The sequence below is a fragment of the Lepidochelys kempii genome, chromosome 10, assembly GCF_965140285.1.
Source record: "Lepidochelys kempii isolate rLepKem1 chromosome 10, rLepKem1.hap1, whole genome shotgun sequence".
Lineage (NCBI taxonomy): Eukaryota > Metazoa > Chordata > Testudines > Cheloniidae > Lepidochelys > Lepidochelys kempii.
The window spans coordinates 36,408,380-36,432,971 of NC_136389.1; the positions used below are offsets into that span (position 1 = coordinate 36,408,380).

At 47.9% G+C, this 24,592-nt stretch overlaps 1 protein-coding gene across 2 annotated transcripts; it reads right to left on the reverse strand.

Annotated features, from left to right (window-relative positions):
• Positions 1-903: 903 nt before the first annotated feature.
• TEDC2 (tubulin epsilon and delta complex 2) lies at positions 904-16,826 on the reverse strand. 2 transcript variants are annotated; one of them, XM_073362890.2, is made up of 10 exons: positions 16,702-16,826; positions 14,801-14,899; positions 13,704-13,759; positions 12,579-13,215; positions 10,056-10,109; positions 8,366-8,450; positions 7,829-7,937; positions 7,483-7,584; positions 4,514-4,728; positions 904-1,174 (listed from the first exon to the last, which is right to left on the reverse strand). In XM_073362890.2, the coding sequence occupies exons 1-10, from the start codon at positions 16,725-16,727 to the stop codon at positions 1,028-1,030; spliced, it is 1,530 nt and encodes a 509-aa protein (XP_073218991.2). In that variant the 5' UTR covers positions 16,728-16,826; the 3' UTR covers positions 904-1,027. The 2 variants fall into 2 exon arrangements, with proteins under 2 accessions (XP_073218991.2, XP_073218993.2); XM_073362892.2 differs by lacking the exon at positions 10,056-10,109.
• Positions 16,827-24,592: the final 7,766 nt, after the last annotated feature.

Sequence of the window (24,592 nt, forward strand, 5' to 3'; positions counted from 1 at the left end):
TTGAGCAATCTCACAGTGGCCCCTCCAGTGACCATGGTCACAGAAGGATAAAATAATGGTGTGGGGAATGGTTTCTGAAAGGAGGGGGTGGGGACTGAGCAAGGGATGATGGGGACTGAAAGAGACCATTTATGTAAAATGCTTTGAGACTCTCAAGCAAAAATTCCCACTATCACAACCTAGGTTCCCTCTAAGCTGCGTGGCCATGCAGCTGCCTATTAAGCCCCACACAGGGGCTCAAGGCTGCGGGGAGGAGAGATGCCTCTCCCCCAGCATGGACCTGCCCTGCCTGTACTTTCCACAGCTGGGGGAGAGTAGCCCCACCCTGGGCCTGGCCCAGGCCCACTGGAGCATCACAGCCAGGGAGAGGCACCTCTCCCCCCCTGCCCCAAGCTGCTGCAGCGAGAACTGCTCCATGTTTTACACAGTAACTGGGGGAGTCCTCTCTCCCCCGCCCTCCACCCACAGCCCTGGGGCAGCCCACACGCCCAACCCCCTCATCCCTAGCCCCACCCCAGAGTCTTCACCTCTAGCCAGAGCCCTCACCCCCTGCACCCATCCCTCTGCCCCAAGCCTGAGTCCACTCCTGCACCCTGAACCCCTGATTCTCAGCCCCACCCAAGAGCCCTCTTCCCCAGCCCTGATCCCCCTCCTGCACCCCAAACCTCTCTACTGCCTGCAGCACCTGAGTTTTCCATGGACATCTCCCATCTAAGCACCCATGTGGCTCAGCCCTTCTTAGCTAGTTGGAGCAGACAGGGTCACAGTTGGAGGTGATCCAGGTCAAGGACTGTACTATTCGTGGTAACCTGTTGGATGGTAAGCCCCAGGTAGTGGTACTTCAAAGCCCTTGTCTTCAGTACCCCTTAACTCTCAGGTAGAGAAGATGATTTAAGAAAGAAATGGAGTTAGCAACCAGCGTGAAATTTAATTTTGTTTGTCAGGTGGGCAGAGGGAAAAAAATTACTAAGAAAAGTTTATTTCTGGGCTTGGGGACAGCCGGCAGGACAGCAGGCTGGATGCAGGGTCAGTCTGGCAGCTCATCATTCATCAGCACAGGGAACCGCTCACCTCCTTCACAGAGTTGGGTGTAAACTGCACGGTACAGAGGAGATGGAGAATCATCACAAGGGAGCCTGGATTCCAGAATGGGGAGAAGCTCGGCTATCAAGACCTGGGTGGAAGCAAACAACGCAGCAGCAGGTTGAAAGACAGAGCACGTTTCTAGGACCTCCCAGTGGTTGTATGAAGCAGCAAAGGCTAGGCAGGGCATTAGGGGTAATCATATCCAAATTGCCGAAGGATGGATTGTTTTCGTCAGATGTAACTATCAAAGTGTCCATTCTCTGCTCATTGGAGATGCACCACAGAGTAACCCACAGTTACCCTAACACGCCTTGTAGGGCAGCATAGTACAGATAACGCTACTTATCTTTCACCACATATGGCTATACCACTCCCACACAATGGCCTCCAGAGCTGTCTGACCCTCCACAAGTCACTGACCCTCTGTGTCTCAGCCTCCACCCATTACAATGGGAATGTCTGAGCCTTTGGAAAGAGCTTCAGAATACACTCATGTACAAAGCTATGCAAATGGCAGGTCTGAAGTACTTGTGGAAGTGCTAAAACAACAGCTGCGTTCACACTTCTCCCAAAGGGGGTGACAGAAGCCCCCTTCCACCCTTACCACTGGATTAATTTAAAACTAGACTAGTTCACATATCCAAGAAGATATGGAAACAGTCCTGCCTCACTGGGCAGAAGGGCAATGTGACCCCACAGGATTCTTTAATTTCTATAGTTCCTGGCATTTCCATCACCTAGGCCCCAGCAGCAAATGGTTAGGCCTGGGCCACAGACATGTGGGCACTGGCAGGTTGGAAAGAGCCAGTTTATGTTGCACTCATTTGACTCACCCTCTGCAAAGTATTTCACCAATCTCGGGACTCCAGAACTCACCCTACATAAAGCATCTATCTATTTAGAGGGCAGTCACCCACATAGGCATGGGAACGTGGGGTGCAGCAGGTACTGCAGCACCCCCAGGTTTCATGGTGAAAAGTTTGCTGGTGCTGTCAGAACGAAGCTAGCATTATTGTGCAATTCTTGAGAATCCCAGAGCTGTGCTGCACTCATGTGGTATGAACCGTGCTTTTTCACATTGCTTTTGAATACACACAGTTTACAGGTTCATTAGCTGGCTTTCCGCATCCCCACCTTAACAAGTGTTCCAGCCCCAGTGGTCACCCTGATATCTAGGCAGGAGGTTTCAACCACCATTCTAGATAGGGCACAGGGACAGGCCATAAACAGAGGCCTGACGTTAAAGACAGGACTTAACCACAGGAAGGTCTATTGTATGACAGCAGGTGCAGAGGGATTTGCCAACAGCCAGGGCATGCAGTTAGATAACAATAAGGACATGTCTACACTTGCCATTTAAAGCGGAAAAAGTCCCTTTTTTACACAAAAATCCTGGGAGCATCTACACTTGCCAATGACTTTTTGCAGTGAAACTCAGAAGTTTCACTGCAAAAAGAAAACCACCTCCATGAGAGGCATACAGCTCTTACCGGTGATGCTTTTGCGGTGATGTGCAAGTGAAGACACGCTATTCCTGTTTACAGAACTTTTAGCTTCCGCAGGCTATCCCACAGTGCCTTGGTGACCACTCTGGCCAGCAGCTCTGCTGCTCTGATGCCAGGTAAACAGCCATCCACCCCTCCCCCTGTAAAGCCCCAAGGACTTTGAAATTCCCCTTCCCGTTTTCTTGGCAAGTGCTCACTTATCTGGCCAGGTGACAATGCCTGCTCCACAGAGCAAATGATCCCCTGCTTGGAGCAATGCTGAGCTACTGGATCTAATCAGTGTTTGGGGAGAGAAGGCTGTGCAGGGACCCGCGATCAACCCCCCTTGACCCTTTCCCACAAGACCTATCATCAAAATGGAGAGAGCTGCACCGTGGGATAGCTGCCCTCAGTGCGCTGCTCTCATCAGGGATGGAAGTGCTGCAAATGTAAACACTCTCTGATGCCTCTGGAAGTAAGTGAGTACACAAACCAGTGCTCTTCCTTCACCAGTTCACTATCCCTGTTGAAACTGATAGCACAAAAACTCTGCAAGTGTAGACATAGCCTAACTCTCCCTTTGCTCATGAGGGTTTCCTGCTCTGCTAGAGTTTCTTTTCCAACATGTCCCTCACTCAGCTCAGGTGACTGGCATGTCAAAGTGCAGCTGTAGGATGACCAGGGGATGACTTAATGGCTAAACCCCCACACTTCACCTCTGGGTGCAGGGCTCTTAGCCCAGTCTGGAGGTTCTAAGTGAGAGTTCAGACCCGGGGAGTTGAGTCCGTACGGCTAAATCACTGCAAATAATTCAGGGCAATGGGCAATCCTTTGTGCTGAAGGCACCCAGCTCTGAGCTGGTGTGGAGATTGATCTCTCTTCTCATTCTTATTTGTGGTCCAGCAATGTCAAGGTCAATAGCAGGGCAGCCTGAGACCAAAGGAATGTGAGTATAGTGCTCCTCTCTGGCCCCACGGGAGGGGCTAGACTGCTGATAGGTAGTACAGGGGAAGATCATAACACAGGTGCACAACTGAGGCAACAGCTGCCATTCGGTTCTCTAGCTATTAATGTGACAAAGAATAGACTAGGATGATGTTCTCCCGACAATAGAAGTATTAAGAAAAAACAAAACAAAACAAAACCCAAACCCCTCCCTCAACAAACTGAAAAAAGAACAAAGTCTAATAAACATGGTCTAGTTCCTGCAGTGTTGGTCCCAGGATATTAGAGAGACAAGTGGGAGAGGTAATATCTTTTATTGGACCAGCTTCTGCCTGTGAAAGAGAGAAGTTTTTGAGCTCACACAGAGCTCTTCTTCAGGCCTGGGAAAGGTACAGTATTCTGAGTGTCACAGCTAACACAAGGTGGAACAGGTTTCAGAGTGGTAGCCGAGTTAGTCTGTATCAGCAGAAAGAATGAGGAGTACTTGTGGCACCTTAGAGACTAACAAATTTATCTGAGCGTAAGCTTTCATGGACTAAAACCCATTAGCACAAGTAGTTAACGACTGGAGAGGTGTTAACGGGACATTGCCTTGAATGGTCCCCTTAAATACGTGTTAACTACTCATGCTAACCATCTGTTTAACTTCGCCGTGACTGTCTGAGTACAGTTTTCCAACCATAACGGAGAGCTCTGTGTAAACCCGAAAGCTTGTCTCTCTCAACAACAGAAGTTGGTCCAATAATTGCCTCATCCACCTCCTCTCTCTAACGTTCCAGTTCAATCAGAAGTTATGGCCTGGGTTATACAGGAGCTAAATGGATGACCACAATGGTCCCTTTTGGCTTAACAACAAATGCATCTTTGAAATGAATCCGAGGGTGACAGGACATGCACATGCTGAGCAAACCCCCGGGCTTGGGAACAAGCTTCTACTAGAGCTAATTGTGCTGCTGCTGTTTCCTGCCCCCCATCATGTATTTCTGCTGTTGAGTTACCTTCTGTATGTCGATTTGCTGGCGCAACATCACCACCTGCAGTTTCAAGGTGGCCATGTCCCTCAACTCCTGGCAGCTGGAGTAAAAAAGGAGAGGGGTTGCCAGGACACCTGTGTCCCCACATCTTCGTCCTCTGAGTGGAGCACAATCTGCAGGGGAGGTCCCCGTTCTGTGAGCACAGTCTGCTGGGTATACCGCCATCTGGGACTCCGCAGCTGTTGGGGCGGGAGGGTACAAATAAAAATCAGCAATTTCCATTTGTTCTTCCAGAATTTTGGATGAATTCAGTGTTCATAAAAATAAAAAATGCTGGACTGGTAGTTCTATATACAACCAGGCACAGGCCAAGCTTCTGCTACACACGGTGCCAGTGCATCTCCCTCCTGACTTGCAACCTCCCTTACTAGTCCAGTACCAGGCCCTTTCTAAACAGAGACTGATAATGATTGTGACAAATTGTTGCAATGGCTTCAATTGCGACCAGAGATTTAAATCCTTGACTCCACTAATGATAAGGATACAATGATGTCACAGGCGGTCATCACTGTAATAGAACCTGTGAATTTTTCTATGTATTTCAACTTGACCATGAAGACAGTGAACACTTGTGTAAACAGGAAGCGATCATGGCTTTAAAATTATTGGCAGCGTCAGCAGCAGGGAAGGAGTCAAAGTGGTTGGAACAGATGAACCCCTGAACAGTAAACAGGACAACAGCAACAAAATACAAGTAAAATGGCAAAATTGAGCAGTGATAAACCCCAAAACATTTCATGAAAGTGGAGAAAAATTTTACATGTCAGCTTGATTTTACCAGAAAAAACTAGTTGTGACAAGCATCTGGAAAGTGCAACACATAAGCACAAATGAGGGGCCTTAGAAGTGGAGGAAAACAGAACACAAAACTTCAGAAAACAGTTACAGAGCTGTTAAAATTAACAGAAGTCTTTTCCTTACCCTTGACAATCCAACACTGAGAAGATTTTTAATATGCAACCTGCTCTAGTGAGACCAGTTTTTAAAAGTTTTACTTACCCAAGGTTTTTTTACTATGACATTCAAGAATTAAAAGAAAAGTTGCAAGCTTTTGAAGGAATCAGCATTGTACCAGATGAAACTACTGATGCTGAAGACAGATATCGGCTTAATATTCTTGCCCTCCCCTTCCCAACCAGCAGTGACAATGTGGATACTTCAGCTGAAGGTGAACACAACAAGCTGGAAGGGTCTTTGCTGAATTGTGAGGTTCTGGAAGCAGTTAATTTTAAAATGGCAAGCTAGGCAATAAGGGAAACTTGAAAAATTCCCAATATCGTTTGATTGCAGCACTGCAGTTGTGACAGATAATGCCACAAACATGGGGAAAGCTTGGGGTCAAGACTTGAAACCTTTGTTTTTAAATGCTGTACATCTGACATGCATGGCACATTTGCTTAAGCTTTTGGCAAACTGTGAAGGAAAATATTTTAAAAAGTAAATGAAATAAACCTGCTTATCCCGCAAGGAAAGCGCGCTTTCATGTGTTTTTAATGGAATAAGGGAAAAGTCTTTGCATCCCACCAGCCCCAGTAATAACCAGATGGAACAGCTGGTTAAAAGCAGGTCTTTATAACCTTGCACATGCTGAGGATTACATTTTGTGGGGTGTGGTTTTTGTTTTGCTTTGTTTTTACACAAAGGAGACTGGACAGAGCAGTTCAGGTTGAAGAGATTGTTGATCTCTGCCAATCTGAAGCAGTTATTGAAGAATTGGAAGCTCTTAAGAAAACTGTATCCCAAATCATGAATACTCTCATGATTTACGAAGGGCCCACAGTTCATGCTCATCAAGTAAGAAATGACATGTGCGATCTTGCGCTGGAGGCCAAGAGCTGCACTGAAACTTGTCAACACCCAGCAACAAAAACTGCACTTTTAGAAAGCTCAAAATTAAGTTAGAGACTAACAAATTTATTTGTTAGTCTCTAAGGTGCCACAAGTACTCCTTTTCTTTTTGCGAATACAAACTAACACAGCTGCTACTCTGAAACCAAAATTAAGTTGTATATGGAAACTTACTCAATCTCCCACTTTTGCCCATCCGCTAACGCTTCTTTCAGGGCATGCAATGTATTTCAGCTACATCAAGCAAAACACCGAAACATTTTTAAGGCCATGACATTTGAAAATATCCCACTGTGTGTAGACAATATTCCAGCAAAGAGAGTATATTGGGCTTACTGAGAAGCATTTCAAGAACTGAGCAGCGATGATATTTTACAGGTCTGGAGAAGCATGAAACCCTGATTTCCAGTTCTTGCAGTGGTTACCCTGTGATGCTTAGCAGCACCAGTCAACAGTGTGGACACAGAAAGATCATTCTCATCTTTAATAATGTGCTCAGGGATGAGAGATGTCGCATCAAAAGTGACACACTCAGTATATAACTTGGAACAAAATCACAGCCGCGTGTAAATTGAAGTTAACCAAAAAGGATCACAAAGTTATTTTATTAGAAAAATCAAACACTTTCCTGTTATGGTTGTTTGAAAAAAGTATTGTACAAAAATAAAAAATTCCAAAATAGCTTACTTTTGCAAAAAAAATAAAACTATATTGCATTAAATTCTGTTTAGCAGAAACATTACACTGTTCGTGTTAATAAATGCATATTTATGTTCACATTCCCTTATTACACAATTATTTTGTTGCTGTGACCATAGCGTGAAATTAATTTTCTTTTTACTGTGACTGTGCTGTGAATTATGCATAATTTTACTGTGACAAAATCATATCCATAATACTAGTCCAGTCTCTTTAATCCACCAGTAATATTAACACACTCAGTCCATGAGTTCCCCCTCCCTCAACTGCATCTTTGACATTTTATCTAATAACATGGGTCTCAAGCTAATCATAAGCACCAAACTATTGCTCAAACAAGACAGGCTGCTTAGACACTTGACCAGTATAGCAGATATTGGCCTCACCTGCATGCAGCAGCTGTAGCTTGTGCAGACACTGGGATGCTGTGTCTTGCAGGCCTTCCAGGGTCAGGAGACATTCATACTCTCTCTCCCAAGTTGGGTAGCCTGGAGGGGAAAGTTAGCAACTATGAGGTTACACAGAAACATCACGATTCAGTAATTCTGTTACTTCCCAACCCCACACCAGCAAGTGATAGGTACCATATCTGACTACTCCAAAGCAGGGAATGGGACTATCACCTGCCCCTTCCATTGCTCTGGTCTCCTTAAGCCACAGACAGCTGAGTACACCTGGTAAGACACAGGCAGGTGGGGAAATAATTTGAGCTACCATTAGTGCATTTCTTACCTGTGGTCTCAGCTTCCATGTACTGGCTCAGGAGAGAACATGCATCACGCAGGACCATCACCCCCTCTTCTATCTCTGCAGGACTAAAGGCTGGTGCAGAGGAACAAAACTTACAGCAGTTTAAGGAGCATTTCCTTTAGACCCAAGTGCTAGCATGGCAAACCCCTTCCTTCGGTCACCACCCTCACACCCAGGGCTGAGTTCTTTGGGATTCCAGGACAGATGTAAAGGGCAAGCAGCACACAAGATGATGCTGTAGAGGATGGAGGTGGTGTGGGGGGAGAAAGGATGTCTAAATGTGTTGTTTACTAATGGCTTGGTTCATCTCCATTAAAATACCCAAGTTTCCGCGAATAGTGAAGATCTGCAGTGGGAATGGAACCCTTTCCACGAGCTCTGGACAGGAATCTTTTTGTTACAGGCACAGCTCCTGGGAGACAGGGTACCGCTCCGATGATTTGAAGAGGATGCCCATCAAGCTGCACCATGTGGCTGCATGCCATCATTTAAAGGGGCAGGAGAGGTAAAAAAGGATACGGTCGCCTGCATTCTCTCTAGAAAGCGACTCCTTGCAGCAGCTGTGGCTGAGCTGCTTTGGCACAGGTGACACTTCTCCCACAGTCTGAAAATTCAAGACAAACCGGGGGGGGGGGGGTGTTAATACACGCAGAGGCAACAGATATTCCTGTACATGGCACAATATTCCCCAGAGCACCTGTGTGATTTCCACCAGCTTCTCCTTAGATGAAAGATTTCCAGGGTTTCTCTAATTCAGCATGTTATGGCAGGACAGCATGTGTGGGAAGAGGTGTGATGGTGCCGCCTCCACTAGGGTGCTCCAGGAACATTAAAATGGATATCAGCAAGGTGGGCAGACAGGTGGGAATCTTGTGTTCAAGGGGTCTCTTGGGAACATAGAGCCTTGTACAAAGAATGGGGGAGGAGAGCGGACAGTGGGATATGTTCCACTTGCACAAGGTCTCCATAATTCTGCACTGACCCAACCACCTACAAGAATATGGCCACATGAGACTAAGTATTTCAGCCACGCTCCAGAAACCTACTGCAGAAAATGAGGGATAGTAGCAGTACATTTAAAATAACTACCCAGTATGTGGCTGGCTGACCCATGGGCTAGTGTGCCCCATTACTAGATTAAGTTTTAACTCTGTCAAGATGAAACATTTTAAAACTGCAGCTTTCAGAGGAAAGTTATAATGAGAAACAGCCAGGTTAATGGAATAGGAAAAAATAGCTAAGACCCTGTTAGATGCATTTCCCCTGCAAGGGAACTTCGGGAACGCAGAGCTAAACTGGTAGGTTATTTTCACTTTGCCATGTAAGTTCAAAGAAGCAGTAAAGGAACTAAAATTGCACAGAAAAATCAGAGAAATCTATGTACTTGGCTAAGAGATGACTAGCAGGTGGCTTGATGATAATCTGCAAGCATTTGAAAGGTGCCAATTCCCAAGAAGGGGAGAAATTGTTTGGGACACTACACACTTGCTAGGTGCAATGTTAGGAACAAACGTGTATCTGGCTCTGAATTCAGATTGGAAATTACAAGGTTTCTAGCCCTCAGGTTTCTGGAACAACCTAACTAGTTTAAGTTGATAAATTCACAGATTCACATGACAGGTGGCCTGCAACAACAGGGGACTGGACTCAGTGACTCTTCGAGTTCTACTTATGCTGAGCATCAGGACAGGTGTTACCCCAGTGGGTTCTATTAAGCTGTGGAATGATCTCCCAAAGGAAGTGGGTCAGAGCCCCATTGTTTGGGATGTTGAAAATCAGACCAGCAAAAGCACTGGGACTGGCAGGGGATGGTCTCTAACTTCATGGTGAGTATTTGCAAATACAGTTGCACCACTGTAAAGTTATATACAGGCTAAAGACCATGACTTTCCTTGGAATTCTTCATATTTTTAAAATGTTGGGGTGAATTTTGCAAGCTTTCGTGCCCTTGGAAGCGACAGCGTACCGTCACTGGCAGGCTCCATGCAAGCTCCCATGCACAGCTCTGCCAAGGTCCCTCAAGTCTGATCTGCAGCAATCCCTGCTATTCCAGTCTCAGGCTTTCCACACAGCTCTGCCAATGCCCCTCAAATGCTACAGCATCTTTTAGGCTTCCTCTCCATCAGGCTGCAAAGCCCAGGCCACTCCCTTTACACCTCCCCCGCCACCAGGAAAGAATCCCAAGTAGGGCTGGTGGTGATAGCTTTACCTGGAGTTCCTGGAATAGGCTTTCCTATAGGGAAGCGGTAGCTTCAACGAAGACCTGCAAAGAAGAGAGTCTTCAGTAATGACTGCCAAAGCGCAGCAGAGCAGGATCAGGACACTGCACCCTGTTCCTAATCTTTTATTTGAGGATAGTGATGTCTAAATTTGCAATGAATTTAGTGCTGGTGACAGGCACCAGCCTGACTGCTCTGGAGACTGAACTCTCCATGCATCGAACAACTACCGCACCAGCCAGAAGAAGCATCCCCCAAGCTGCCCAATCAACCATCTCCAGCGAGCCCTGAAGGAATGGGAACTGCACGGCTCAGAGTGACCACTGAGCAGCCTGAGAAGAGCCACGACTACCCATCACCATCACTCTGAGAGAGAGGGGGGCTGGCCACCTGGAGCTGAAATGCTCTGTGCATGTGTCCAAACCCCATCGCAATCTCATCCCACAAGCTGGAACACAGACTTGGAAGCAGGATCTTGGCAGCAGACCAGCAGCTGCAGGATTAAGGCTGCCCAAGCTAAAGGGAGCTGACACTGCAGGCTGATGAGGGATGGACACAGTGAAATCTCTCACTAATGACAATCATCATGGCTGTGCCTAGCGAGGCTCAGCAGCCCCAGCAGCATTGCTCCAAGGCAGCATCAGGGACATGTGAAGAAGTGGAAGAGAAATGGGGGGCATTTTATCTTTCCCTTCCTCATGGCAGAGACTGGGGGCGCTGAATTGTGGAGTGGAATCCCTCAAATTACTTTTGCAAAAACCTGGGCTGCCAGTTAGTTTAGAGCTAACTAAGCACCTAAGCACCCAGTAAGCACTGCAGTGTTGCATTAACGAGGATTTTAAACAAATAAATTGGCATATTCAAATTCTGGTTCCCCCAGCAACACTAGGTCTCCTTGTGCACACTGCATTGCTATGTGAACGGTGTTATCTTTTGCCTTCATGCAGACACATGAGGCAGCTAAACTGTAGCAGCAGCAGAACTCATAGCTGCATTTCCTGGCTTGGGTGCAAGTCACATCTGAACTGCATTGCTCCAATAACAGTTTTTGTAATTCCCTTTAAAAAAAAAGTTATATATTAAAACAGTGATACTCAGACCTCAGTGTATCAGGGGCCAAACTACTGATCAACATTACCCAAATGAGCCACAGCTGTGTGACTCCATTGGTTCATTTACTATTTTTTATATATATTATTCTCACAGCAAAATGAATGATCAAGTATTATTTTATCAACTACAATTGGTTAACATAGTAAAAGAATCATGATTTAATTATTAACCAATCCAAGTTATTAACCTATCACACAGTGTTTTAAAATCACATGCTGCAAAGAGCCACAGGGAGACACATTAAAGAGCCACTTCCAGCTCATGAGCCTCAGTCTGAGTATCACTGTATTAAAATAAGACACTGATTGATTTGATTTCAAAGCCAGTCTGCTATTATCTGACAGTGTTCTTATTGGCCAAAATTTTCCAAAGCACCTAAGTGACTTAGAAGAATATGTTAAATCCAGGTAGAATCTTCCCAGGCTGTAGTGGTCACTGTAGCGTATTCTTAAGAGAAACACCTCTGTACAGGTCAGGATGCTCTTCATTAATCATATGTTTTTGCAATACATCAAAGGCACCATCCTTATTGGGATTAAGTCTATGTCAGCTTTGCTAAGTGTGAAGCCATTTTTGGGGAGTATAAAATATGGCATTCAAAACACTTAACTGCCAAAAAAAAAATAGGATCTAAAATAAAACAAAGGTCCAAGGGAATTTTACTAAGCAAACTTTGCAAAACAGTCACAGCTGGTCTAAGAAACATCAATCCAAGGGGTTATTTTTATTAAATTTGGTTAAAGTTATACCTAGGCTTGGAAGGATTCACTTTTTAATCGGTAAATGTCAATACAGGTCGATTTCACCATAGACATTCAAATCAGTGAAAAAACACTTCCATCCATAACAGAAATTTACAGCTAGGCAAAGTAAGAAAAATCCTACTTGAGAACTTATTAGAGTTAGATTGATGGCTGCTTCCTTTGTATATTTTGACATGTGATTTGACAATTTGTGTTTTAACTATTATAAAGCTTTAACCTTTTGAATCTCAGTATCTTCCTTCATAAAACAATTAGTTTGACCCCCCCCCAATAATTTCCCACAATTGTGAAAATTTAAATTGATAAATTTTAAAAAAAGTTTGAAACCCATAAATTTTCACAGTTGCACAAAATTAAGTCAAGAAAAATAAAAAAAATCTTCAAAATAAACATTGGTATTATTCATCAAAATTATAAAAACAACAAAAACTAAATTCTGCCAAGCCTAGTTATAAGCATCTAAAATAGGGGTCTCCTTGGTAATTCTAAAGGCAACACTGGGGGCAGCAATGACACAGAACTAGGCTCCGGTGAATGCTGGGAAAGATCAGCTCCTGTGGGGATGAGCTAAAAAGAGAAATGGAGTTTGAATACTGAACAAACTAAGATTCCTGGTGCCTGCTGATGAGAACGTACCCCTTTTCCTGGAGGGTGAATGCGCGGGCCATGGTACTCCCCACAGGGATATCTCCTACTGTATGGCTCTGTGTCACTGGAGACTCTGCCAAGGAACCAGGACAGTCATTCTCTGGTTCGACTCCCTGTAGGATGACAGCTACCGAGTTTTCGGCACTAGCAGAGCCTCCAAAGGAAGAAGAGCTCTGCTGCAGGGGAGATCTGGGTGAGCCAGATGGTTCTGACTCTTGCTGACTCACACTGGCAGCTGGCACGGTCTTCCTCGCTTGTTGGAGAGCAGCCCCTTTAGTGGAGCCCTTCCCAGCCACCTTTGGAGCCCTGGAGCTCTGGCTGGTTGGTGCTTTCACAGGATCAGTCCTGTAGGGAGCTTTCAGCATATAAGCAGAGAGCTTTTTGGATGAGACAGCCTTTTTGCACACAGATGTCTCCTTGATGGTGTTAGGGACACTCTCTTTAGACAAGGGTGCCTGCTGCGTTCTAACAGCGCTGGTAGCAGGTTTCTTCTCTGCTGCCTTCTTTCCTTCTCCTAGGGCCTCCGAAGGATTTTGCAGGGTGCTTTTCCGGACTCTTAATGCTTTCTCAAGGGCTCTGTTCAGCAGCTCCAGCTCCTCCAGTTCCTTGGGTGAAGGCTCACTCTCTACAAGAGCAGAAGGTGTATCAGGAAGCCATATTGAACAAGCCCCTTCCTTCCCCATTCCTCACTACACTGGCTCACCCCTCTGCATTTCTCAGAGGAGCCATCATCTATAACAAGGAAGCAGAGGGACTTTTCACTACACTCCTGCAGTCTCTGCTTGGCAAACTCTTGAAAGAGTCAGGATGGATGGCAACCGTGCAGGACCTGACATCTCTCCGCAGTGACCAACCCTTCCACAAACAGGTGACGTTCACAGACATCCCTTTCAGGCTTGCAGATGTGGTGGCAAGACCCTTAGCTGGATTCTGCTCTCAGTTACCAAGGTGTAAATCCAGATTAAATCCATGGAAATCAGCAGAGGCACAGAAGAGAATCAGGCCCCTTGTTAGCAGGGAACATCAGAGGGAATTCCCAGGAAGCAGCTTAGATCATCAACGGCCAGACTGAGCACAGACGGAACACAGAGACGGCAAGAAAAAAAGCCTCACCTTGGTCACCCTTTGGGCCATTCTCCGGCTTTGGACGCTCAGGAGTTTGCACCTTCCTGGGGAGGAGGAAACACAGACAGAACACATGAAGGGTGTGACTGTACTCTGACAGCCAGGGTTAACGATAGCTCACCCAAGTGCCCCCTATCCTTCGAGCAGGGCCTGGCCAGCAGGAGAATTTCAGGGGACACTAGACAGCCCAGAGCACACACACAACCCTTTAGTCAGTCCCCCCTTCTCTCCTGCATCCCTCCCACCAAGTAAGAACGCAGGGAGGCACCGTTCACTGGACAGTATTGCATTGGCAGAGCTCGGGGTGAGAAAAGACACAAACAGCAGGAGGTGCTTCAGGTCAGGACTGGGGCGGGAGATATTTGCCTAAAGCTTCATTCAGGCCAGCAATACAGACCAATCCCTTCACAAGCACAAAAAGCTCATCCATGGAAACAGAAAAGCACAGCTCTTGAGCAGGGAATTACCTGGTACTGGAGCAAATAAAAGGGTTTTATTATTGGCTGCATGACGAGCACAAGGCTGCACCCCATTAACAGGAAGTCAGAATGCTGGGAAATCAGCATTGGAATGCTGAGGATTTTTTTTTTAAAAGCAGCTTGTGAAAGAATATGCACAAGAACAAAGGATTCACGACCACAAGACTTGCACACCCTGCCATGATCTGGGACACCAAAGGGGACCCACTAAGGGAAGAAGGAAGTAGGTTTGTGCCCACTTTCTTTTTCTTCCTTGTTTATGATGGACAAACAACCCCACCCCTTTATGAACTTCTCTAAGAATTTTTTTTTCAGCTTGTATTCTTACATTAGACATCAAGGTCTGCCCTGTTCTTCTAAAAGACTCTCTGGACAACCAGAAAGCTATTAGCATTATGACATCAGAATCAGTATACCAGTGAAACACAATTAGTTACCACCCAGAGTCTTGATGGCAGAGTTGGGAATAAAATCCAGCTCTCCCAACTCCTGCTCCTGAGTTTTAGACACTAGGCTATGCTCCCTCCTTACCTCTACAAGACATTGAGCAATGCAAGTATCTTGAGCAGCTTTTCAGTCATCTTTTACCACCAACTGACGACTCACCAGTCTCCAAGAAGGGCCCGACATAGGGTTAGATTGTCCTCTAACTTCTTCTTTTGCTCAGCACAGTCTTCCAGGGCCTGACTGAGAATGGAAACCAGCCTGGAAATGGAACCACAGTTAGATTTTCCTTTCATCCTATTGCATGACAAATGCCATTGCCTCCTGCTTTGCATGCTGCCTTACCAGCAGGGCGAGATTTTAACCTATCTGCATCCACCCCAGCTTAGGCATTTGGGGAAACATTGGACTGGCAGTCCTTCTGGGTGGATTGAACACAAATACAAAACATTTTATCCCTAACAACAGTGCTTTGCTCCTCTCCAAGGACTGTATGAACCTGAATTCAACCTCTGAGGCAGTGTGTGATCTTTGGTACATCTCTGAATCTCTCAGGGCCACTGGAAGGATCAGGAATAAAACCCAGGAGTCCTGGCTTGCAACACACTGCTATAACAACTAGGAACACTGCCTCTAAGGCAGGGGTCTCAAACTCATGGCCCGCAGGCCTCCAGCAGTTTTGGGGCTGGGTCTCTTCCTTGGCCCCACCTGCTGCCCCCAGGTGCTCCCCCCACCAGGCAATTTAAAATGGCCCGGGGCCCCAGCAATGCCGAGCAGCATCTGCCAGCCCCTCCCTGTGACGGTGCTATGCCTCCATGTACTGCCCCTGCGGCCAATGGGAAGCTGCAGGGGCAGTGCCTGGGGGCAGTAGGCACAGAGGCTCCCCAGCCCACCCCACCCCGGAGCCCCAGGTAAGTGCTGCACCCCTACTCCCTTCCCACCCCTAAACTCCCTCCCAGAGCCTCCACCTCCTCCCCAGAACCCCTCCCCAACCTCTTGCCCCTTCTGCACCCAAGCTCCCTCCCAGAGCCTGCACCCCAATCCCCTACCCCAGACCTACCCCCCACCCAAACTCCCTCCCAGAGCCTTAGGCAGGTGAGGAGCAGACTTTTTTGGGGGGGCAGGTTCTGGGTGGCATGAGTGACACTATTGGCCTGCTGGGAGGATTTGAGGACTGGTACTGGCCCTAGGGTAAATTGAGCTTGAGACCCCTGGACTAAGGCTTCCCCAGGCAGCCCTTCTCCACCCCGTACCCGTAGTCCTACTGAGCGAGGAAGGGCTGCAACATCTGGCTCTATCAGCACGCACTATTCGTTAATTCTTTGGATACAAAGGACTCCACTCCAGCTGCAATATAATACAGCCCTCCCCCTTCTCTGGTGAGGCCCTACTGTCTCGGAGTAGAATTACAGCTTTCCTTTTTAAAAAGGTTCTCATCTTCAGAGGTGTGGAGAGGAGTTTGGAAATGTGACCAGAGGGCAAAGAACCCCAAATTCTGTATTTTTAAGCCAGTCGCATGATTTTGAGGCCTGGCTCATGGCATTTCAGCGTTTGGGGATAGCAATACTGAGTGAGGGGGAGACGAGAGCAAGGCTTTTGCTATAAGCCTTCAAATGCGGGGGGAGGGGAGGGGAGGGGAGGGGGGAGAGGAGTTTGCGCCTCCCCTGCGGGGACCTCCACAGGGATTAACGGAGGAGGAATACAGCTATAGTATAAGCAGAGGCAGCTCTTCCCCCCCCCCCCCATATCCCCGCTTGGGTGCGCAGATCCCCAAGGCCCCCCTCCTCCTTCCTGGTGCAGCAAGAACGCTCCATCCCGATTCAATCTACATCGGCCCATCCCCCACTCTCCATGGGGGACCCCAGCTGCCCCCCCAGGAGCCTGCCAGCCCCACTCCCACCACCCCCCTTATACCGCTCCCTTGGGGACCCCAGCCAGCTCGCCCCACCCTCACCCTCACCCAGCGAACCTCACACCGAGGCCCGGCCCTGCCCACAACGCTAGGGAGGAGAGGCGGCCCGGAGTGCGGGGCGCCAGCTGTGCGGGGCCGCACACGCCCCTACCTGCGGGCACGGCTGGCCGGCACCATGCTGCGGGGGAGGCCGGGCGGAGCCGGGTCGGGCGCGGGTCACCCCTCGCGCTCCCCGCCGCTTCCTGCAAACTGCCGCCGTCGCAAGCCCCGCCCCGCCGGGCCAGCGCCACCTAGCGCAGGCCGGGCCCCAGCGGCGCGCTGCCGGGGCGGGGGCCAGCTCAGCCGGAGCCGCGGGGAGCAGGGGGCTTGGCCCGGCGGCAGGGTCAGGGTCACCGTCCTGCAGCGTGGTGTCACGGGGATCCACCCAGGGTACGTCTACACGGGGGCCGTAGGTAGGGTGACCAGATGTCCCGATTTTATAGGGAGAGTCCCGATTTTTGGGTCTTTTTCTTATCTAGGCTCCTATGACCCCCTGTACCGATTTTTCACATTTTCTGTCTGGTCACCCCACACGTAGGGGAGTGACTCCGAATTTACTGCGCTACAGGTTAGGTTGATGTAAGCTGTCTTGTGGTCGTGGCAGCCACTATAAATACCTCTGAGCCCCAGTATCAACTCCCTTGCCTGCCCCGCAGCGTAGAGCCAATGTCGATCTAGTTTGGGGACCACTGGTCTACACTGACACTGCGTCGCCCTAACTGGGGGGTGCGGAGGAATGTCCGAGGGCTGCGGTGGGGCCCAGGTCAGCCCCGACAGGGGGCAGGAAGTCAGCGCCATCCAGCCCCTTTCTGTCCCTAGCTCTGCTCCAGCTCCACTCCCAGCTGCAGCTCCGGTCCCGGGCCCAACTCCACTCCTGGCGGCAGCCCCGGCCTCTGCTCTGGGCCCCAACCATGGCTCCCAACCACTGTTCCCGTGGAGGGTGGCACAGACAGTTTCCATTACAGGTAAGGAGGGCGTGACCGGAAAAAAATTGGTGTAAAGTGTGTTGCTTACGTCGACTGTTACTAGCTTTCAGGAGTTCACAATACTCTACGCTGGCAGTACAATGGAAGCAAGCACTCCTGGTGAGATCACACCATTGACAGTAGGAGCCAAGCACACATGAGCAATTTAATGGATGAGGTGGCTTTATGCCAATGTAAGTTGGTCAACATAATTTTGTAGTGTAGACGTGGCCTAAGGGTGTGAATTTTAAAATGGGTTGGTTAAACCACATTAAAGCCCTGTGTAGGTGCTCTTATTTGGAATTAAAGAGGTCTTAATTCATATTTAGCTTAATTCATTATTGGGTTTAATACAGTTTAACTAATCTGCTTTAAATTTACACCTCTAGTTAGTTGGGATTAATTTTCCTGAGAGTTTCCTTGTAGACAAGCCCTGAGTAGCACCAGATCAGAAGTCTGTTTCCGTGCAGTAATGATGCTGGAGCCCTGGCACCACCTGCACCAGCCCGGAAACAGCATGGCAGGGCTACCCCATCCTGATACAGCCCAGCGGGGCTGTCTGGTTCCCACAAGAGGGCCAGGCATTTGCCATACACTGTGAGCTAAATTCCCTGTAAGTTGCGCAGCTGTGCAGCTGCTTATTAAGTGCCGCACAGACGCTCAGGGCTGCAGCAGGGAGAGATGCCTCTCCCCAAGCCCTGGACCTGCCGTGGCGCCTCTGACCCAGCCTGGCCTGGACCTGCCATGGCCGGGGGAGAGGCGCCTCTCCCCCTACACCGCCAACCCACGTGCTGCTGCAGAGAAAGAGAGCTGGGGGGGAGACCTCTCTCCCCACTGTAGCCCTGGGGAGCCCCACTGCACTCCAAACCCCACATCCCCAGCCCTGCCCCAGAGTCCACACCTCCAGCTGGAGCCCTCACCCACACACCCCAACCCTGAGCCCCTCATTCCTGTCCCCACCCCAGAGCCTGGAGCCCTTATCCCCCCGCACTCCAACCCTCTGCCTCAGCAGTGAGCTCCCTCGCACTCCAAACTCCTCAGCCCCACCCTACCACATTAATTTTGTTATGTGCACAATATGGAGGTGATGTGTCATATTGGTGCACATAACAAAATTCATTCCGCACATGGTTGGGAAAAATTAGAGGGAACACTGACTGTTAGATCCCATGCGAAAGAGCCAACCCTCCAGCACAGCCAGCCCAGGGACACATCACTGAAAGGCAGCAGGATTCCCAGTACGCAAACCACCAGCAGCTGCCCTGTGCCCAAAGAGCTACTGCACAGGCCCCCCAGGGGGAATTCAGAAAGCCAGGCTTTGCTGCACCCCTTGCACAGGATCTCCGAAATACCCCCAGCCCCTGCATTCAGCAAAGCTGTCCTGTTGTACCCCAGCTGCTATTTATTATTATTATTTATTTGTATTATGGCAGCACCTAGGAGCTTCAGACATGACCCAGGGCTTTAGGTGCTGTATGTACACAGAACAAAAAGCTGGTCCTTGCCTAGCAAACTGACAATTTAACTGTAAGACCCAAGACAACAACATATGGATACAGACAGATGGGGAGCACAATGAAACTACACAACAGTATTGATCCCCAGGATGGGCCATGGTCTCAACACACCAGCAGCCTAACCATTGACAAGCTAGTTTTGCAGGCATCATGTCAAAGAAGGGATCTCTGGCTCAAGCCACGCTCCACTCAGAATATGGCTCCCTACGTCTCTCAAAGCCAATCAAGCCAAGCCAGGAGAGGGCAGTTTTGTTCCCTTCAATACCACTATTTGCTATGTTTCAGTGACTGTTAGAGCAGCTTTCTCCGCGGCATCGTAATATGTGCTCTCTGGGCTAAAATCCTCTTCCTAGAGCTCCGACCCAGAACTGGGCCTGGTGCTCAGGAAATGCCATGATGAAGGAATGCTACTGCTAGGCTGTGGAATCAATCTACGACTGCTGTTCCCATCTAATGGTCTTAGAGCATGCACCCCATCATGCTTGGTGGAGAAAGTGCCAGAGGTTAAAGCAAGAAGGAGCAGCAGAGAGCCCAGTTCTCTATCCTTTCCTAAAAGCAGAGAGGGAGCTCCCCAGTCCACCTCTGGTTTTGGTAAGCAGCTCCCTCACAGCTCTGTATCCTCGTTGAGTGAGAGTGCCCTTTCTCGCTCTAATCTGAATGAATAACTAGAGGATCCAAACTGTGCCCTCACCGATTACGGGAGTGCTCTGGGTCTGTCTATATGTAAATAATTAGTCAAGAAGGTGCCAGGAGATGGCCCACAAGAATATGTAGCGTAGCTTCTGGGTTTTGTAGGACTGCTTTTGTGCATTGCACTTGGCGCAGCTCTTTCCATTGGCTCTTAACATGGTGTCAGAAGTAAAAGAGTTAACTCCCATTGATTTCTATGGGCGTTAGGTGCCTAAATACCTTGGAGGGTCTGAGTCTGAGTCGCTACAGCAACGGCTGGGAGCAGCATGCCCCTTCTCTGTTGCAAATCAAATGAATTGGGGATGTCTGGAAAAGGCAAAACTTCTTTAGGGCCTCATGCTGCATCCAGGTGTAGTGGCTGCACGGCTAACAATGAAACCGTGGCAATCAGAGTGGCTATGCTGAATACAACGTTGGGTAAGGGATGCTTCAGGGCCACCCCTACAATCAGCTGTACATCAGTGACCAGGGAGCCCTGGAAGAGCTGCTAGAGGGCTCTGTGCTAATAGAGCAGGGGGCAGAACTCAGTGGGTTCTTCAGAACCGCAAAGGAGGAACTCTGGTTTGTGAACTGCATTTGCACCCCTCAGTCTGCATCAGAATACTAGAGACAGGAAGAAGCCTTGTTCTGTCCCTGATTCTAAGCTCCCTTGACCTCTGTGCCTTAAGCTCATGAAACTGAGCCAGCTATAAATTAGTTACTTATCTTCTTCAGAGCCCTCTTTTCTGGCCTACGGAAGGTGGGTTTAAGACTCGAGGGGACCGGGTTTCACCTCCTAGCACAGTCGCTCTGTATAGCAGTTTGCTGCTGGGTTTTTATTAGAAATGTGTTTGTTATTATGGAGGGGCACGCGGTGAAGTGCAGTGCTAGTCCAAATAGTGACTAATGCTGGCTGTTCAGTCTGGCCTACTGCAAGCATTCAAAAACTATGAGTCAGGCCCAACAAAAAGTCCTGATAGGCTGAAAAATCATGAGATTTTTAAAAACAATAAATGTTAGGTTCCTTTTCTTTGCCTTTTAGTATTTGAACCCTCAGAGTTCACATTTTCAAGATTTCTCTGCACCATAAAGGCTGGAGACTTTTTTTGTGTGTGTAAAAGGAAAGGTTGGATTCTGACATAATCACATGGCTCCAAGAGTTGGGTCTTTAAGAGAACCACAAAATATCATGAGATTCACAATAAAATCACATGAGTTGGCAACACTGACCATTGTGGGGGTTCCATATTTATTACCATTTTAGGATTCCAGATCAAGTCTGCTCTGGTATAGTATAAAAATTGTTTCTGCTAACTCCTAGCACTGCAAGCCCACTCTGGGATCTGAGAGTCATGCTGGGTTCTTCCTGGCTTGTGCATCAGTAACAATAAAGACAGTAACAATAACTAAAGACAGTAGCAATCAGAACTCTGTTAGCCATTCTGCTAGTGATGCATGTGCCTAGATAGAATCCAGCTTACTGTCTCATGACGATATGGATTCTGCAGTGTTAACAGGAGTAATAAGTAGTTAAAACTTACTTTAGTCAGCAAAGTCAGCAGATGTGAACACACTTGGGGTGGGCGGGGAAGGGGTCAGGGCAGATGGGTGGAGCAAGAAGGTGCCACTCTGACACAGCTGCTTTTCTCAGTAAAACTGCAATTTGCTTATGCACAGTTTCCAGTGGTGTTGTTTGCTGGCCAAGTAAGGCCTTAACTTGGAATTGTGAGACCTTCTAAAATTCTGGTTTTGGCGCAATCTACAATTATCCCTGAAGAGGTTTTTGGCTGAAATAAGTTATAGATGAATGACATTTTTTGATTGGCAGAGCTATTGACATGGATTTCTTATGATAAAAGTTAAATGGTAGTTTCGGTTAAAGGATGTAGGGGTGGAGGGCAAGTAGCGAGGCAGGGAAAGTTATGGAGTACGTCTTGATACAGTGTGCCATTATGGCACAGATAAAGGCCACATTTGCTGTCTGGTTGAGATTTATCATTGGATGCAATTTTATAACAATCCACTAGATGGCAAAACTCTACTTATAACCAAGTTATGCTTTTGTGTGGCAATTGTATTCAAGAGCATTACATGGAAGATGGAAAGGATTACATGATCCTGTTAAACACACCTGGAAACTGTTGACATTTATGCATTTAAAATAAAAACTGGATTGCCATAATATAGGAAATGGACATGGGGTCTGGTCCGAAGCCATTGAAGTCAAGTGGTGCTATGCCATTGACTTCAGTGGGTTTTAGATCAAGCCTTGGCTGTCCAAAAACATAAAACAAAATCCTGTCTGCACTAGCTGGGACAGGCGTGTGACTCCTCCAGAACCTCAGACTACAGGGCCTGTGGCACTGATCCAGGAAACACTCCAGTAGTTAGATGTTCGGCTGCGTGTGTGTGTTCTTCCTGTATGCTGCCCCAGCTCTACGCAGACAGCAGGCACAGCAGACCTCAAGCAAACAGCCCAATGACCACAAGATCTGTTAAGGGACAAAGGCGCCAGGCCAGGTGTATTGTCAACAAAGCACGGTAATAGCCCCTGGCAGACTCTATGAGAATACTAAGATATGTATTCCTGTGATGATGGATGCAGCTCAGTGAATAGCAAGACTTTCCATTCCCTCCAGGCTGGACAAAGATACTCACTCTGAGATACATCTTTATACCCTGATACAAACAAGTTAGTACTGCCTCTGATGTAGTTACTGCCCCCTGATGTGGCTAGTTATTACCCATTGCCTTGTACATGTTGGTTCGATTAAAACATCTTTATTACGTACTGTCATAGAATCATAGAATATCAGAGTTGGAAGGGACCTCTGGAGGTCATCTAGTCCAATCCCCTACCCAGACCAGGACCAATCCCCAACTAAATCATCCCAGCCAGGGCTTTGTCAAGGCTGACCTTAAAAACTTCTAAGGAAGGGGATTCCACCACCTCCCTAGGTAAAGCATTCCAGTGTTTCTGAGCTTTGCTTGGCTTCGGGCCATGCCATAGAATCAGCTATCAGATGTGCTATAATAGCAGCATATAACAAAGATGAAGCAATGCGGTTGACCCCCACTCACATGTGCCCCCATAAAACCAAATGGCCGTGTTTTACATTGCTCATATAGGAGTGAAATTAGTCCCCTTCCTGGTGAATGGATATGTTACAAATGATCCAATTAGCATGCCATCCAGACCCTGAGGCAAAGATGAGGTGTTACTGCACATCAAGGGGAAGTCCCTTCCCTAAGAACCTTCATATCCAAACAGATGGGGAGGAGGTTGTGTACAGCTAGTCATGTATTCAGAGTCCCCACATGATTACTGTGTTTATGTGGTTGTTTTGCCAGTGGAGTTTCTCACTGATCATTTATAGTCCAGCCAGATGGAGACATGAGGACCCCAATCATTTAAACTCCCTCATTAAAGGTCCTTCTTCGCAGAAGCCCCTGTTTCGTGGCAGTATGGGACACCAAGGGCAGGAAGGCACTCCCTGAAGAATCCGTGAATGGTGCTTGTTTGTGCAGAGGGTGAGTGATGGAGATGCCTATTGTATTGTATTGTCTATGCAGTTAACAGCATTGGACCAGGCAGGGCGGATGGTTTCCCCTTTCCCTAGCTGCCTAGCTACAATGAGAATATAAATATGTTTTGCTGGGTACTTGTCCCTTCCTCTTCCCTTTCTCAACACAAAATGGTTTATTCCCTGGGAAGGGAGATTGTGGACTGACCAGCTCCACAGCTGCCCTGACCCGCTCATACCGTATGCCCCACTAGACTTTCCTTCTCCCTCTGTCTCCAGTCTGATTACTCCAAGAGAAAACAACCCAGGAGCAGAGGAAGTGGAGTTAATACCCAAGGGAGCATCGCTGGGAAGGGAAGAGGCCCAGGACTGGGATGGGCAGCAGTGGCTCTTGGCACAGGGCTCCAAGGGCAGTGGAAGCTCGGTACTGACTGCTGAGAAGCAATGGAACAAGGCACACACACAATTGTATACACAGGAGCATGACAGCTCAAAAGCAGCACCACATACAGGGAGGGACCAAGACAAACCCAAATCCCTTCCCCAGGACAGGAGTGACCCAATGTGATCAGGGACTGGAATGGCCCCTGAGGGCGCTGTTCCTCCACACAGCCTTTACTTTTGTGCTGGACAGTTCTTAACACTCCTGTTGGAGAGCGTGGCTGCAGGCTTGGCATACCCCCTTGAGGTAAAATGCAAAGTGTTTGCACAGTGGTTACTATCTGCATGAGTATGACTTCCAACAGCACTGACCAGCCAGGGACCCTGAACTCCCTTCCCTCTCCTAGATGAGGGTTGAGGTACAGGATTGGGGGAAGGTTGGCCTCATTTATATGTGCCTAGAGCTTTACAGATAATCCAAAATCCTGAACTGCTGTAAACCAGCATAACTCGACAGACTTCTTGTTGGTCTATAGCAGCTGAAGATCTGACCCAAGGACCTTGCCCTGGTGAGCTTACACTCTAATAGAATGACTGGGTGACCATACACCCTGGAGGAGGAGAGGGAGGGAGGCTGGGTGTGGAATGGCTGTGACAGCAGCAGAGTCCCAACCTTGCAGGGAGCCTGAGTTTTTGGCAGATCATATAGGTTAGCAGAGTTTGGCTTGTTTGTCTTTGTTTTTGCCTAGTTCTTCTGACATTTATTATTTGTAGTTTTTCACCACTGAAATGCAAGAGTGCTGGAACAATGTGTATAGGGGGGTGCTGACAGCCATTGAACTAAACTGCAAACCCTGTATATAATGGAAACCAATTCAAGCCAGGGGGTGTGGCAGCACCCTAGCAACCCTAGTTCCAGCACCTATGCTGAAAAGTTCTGACTTTGG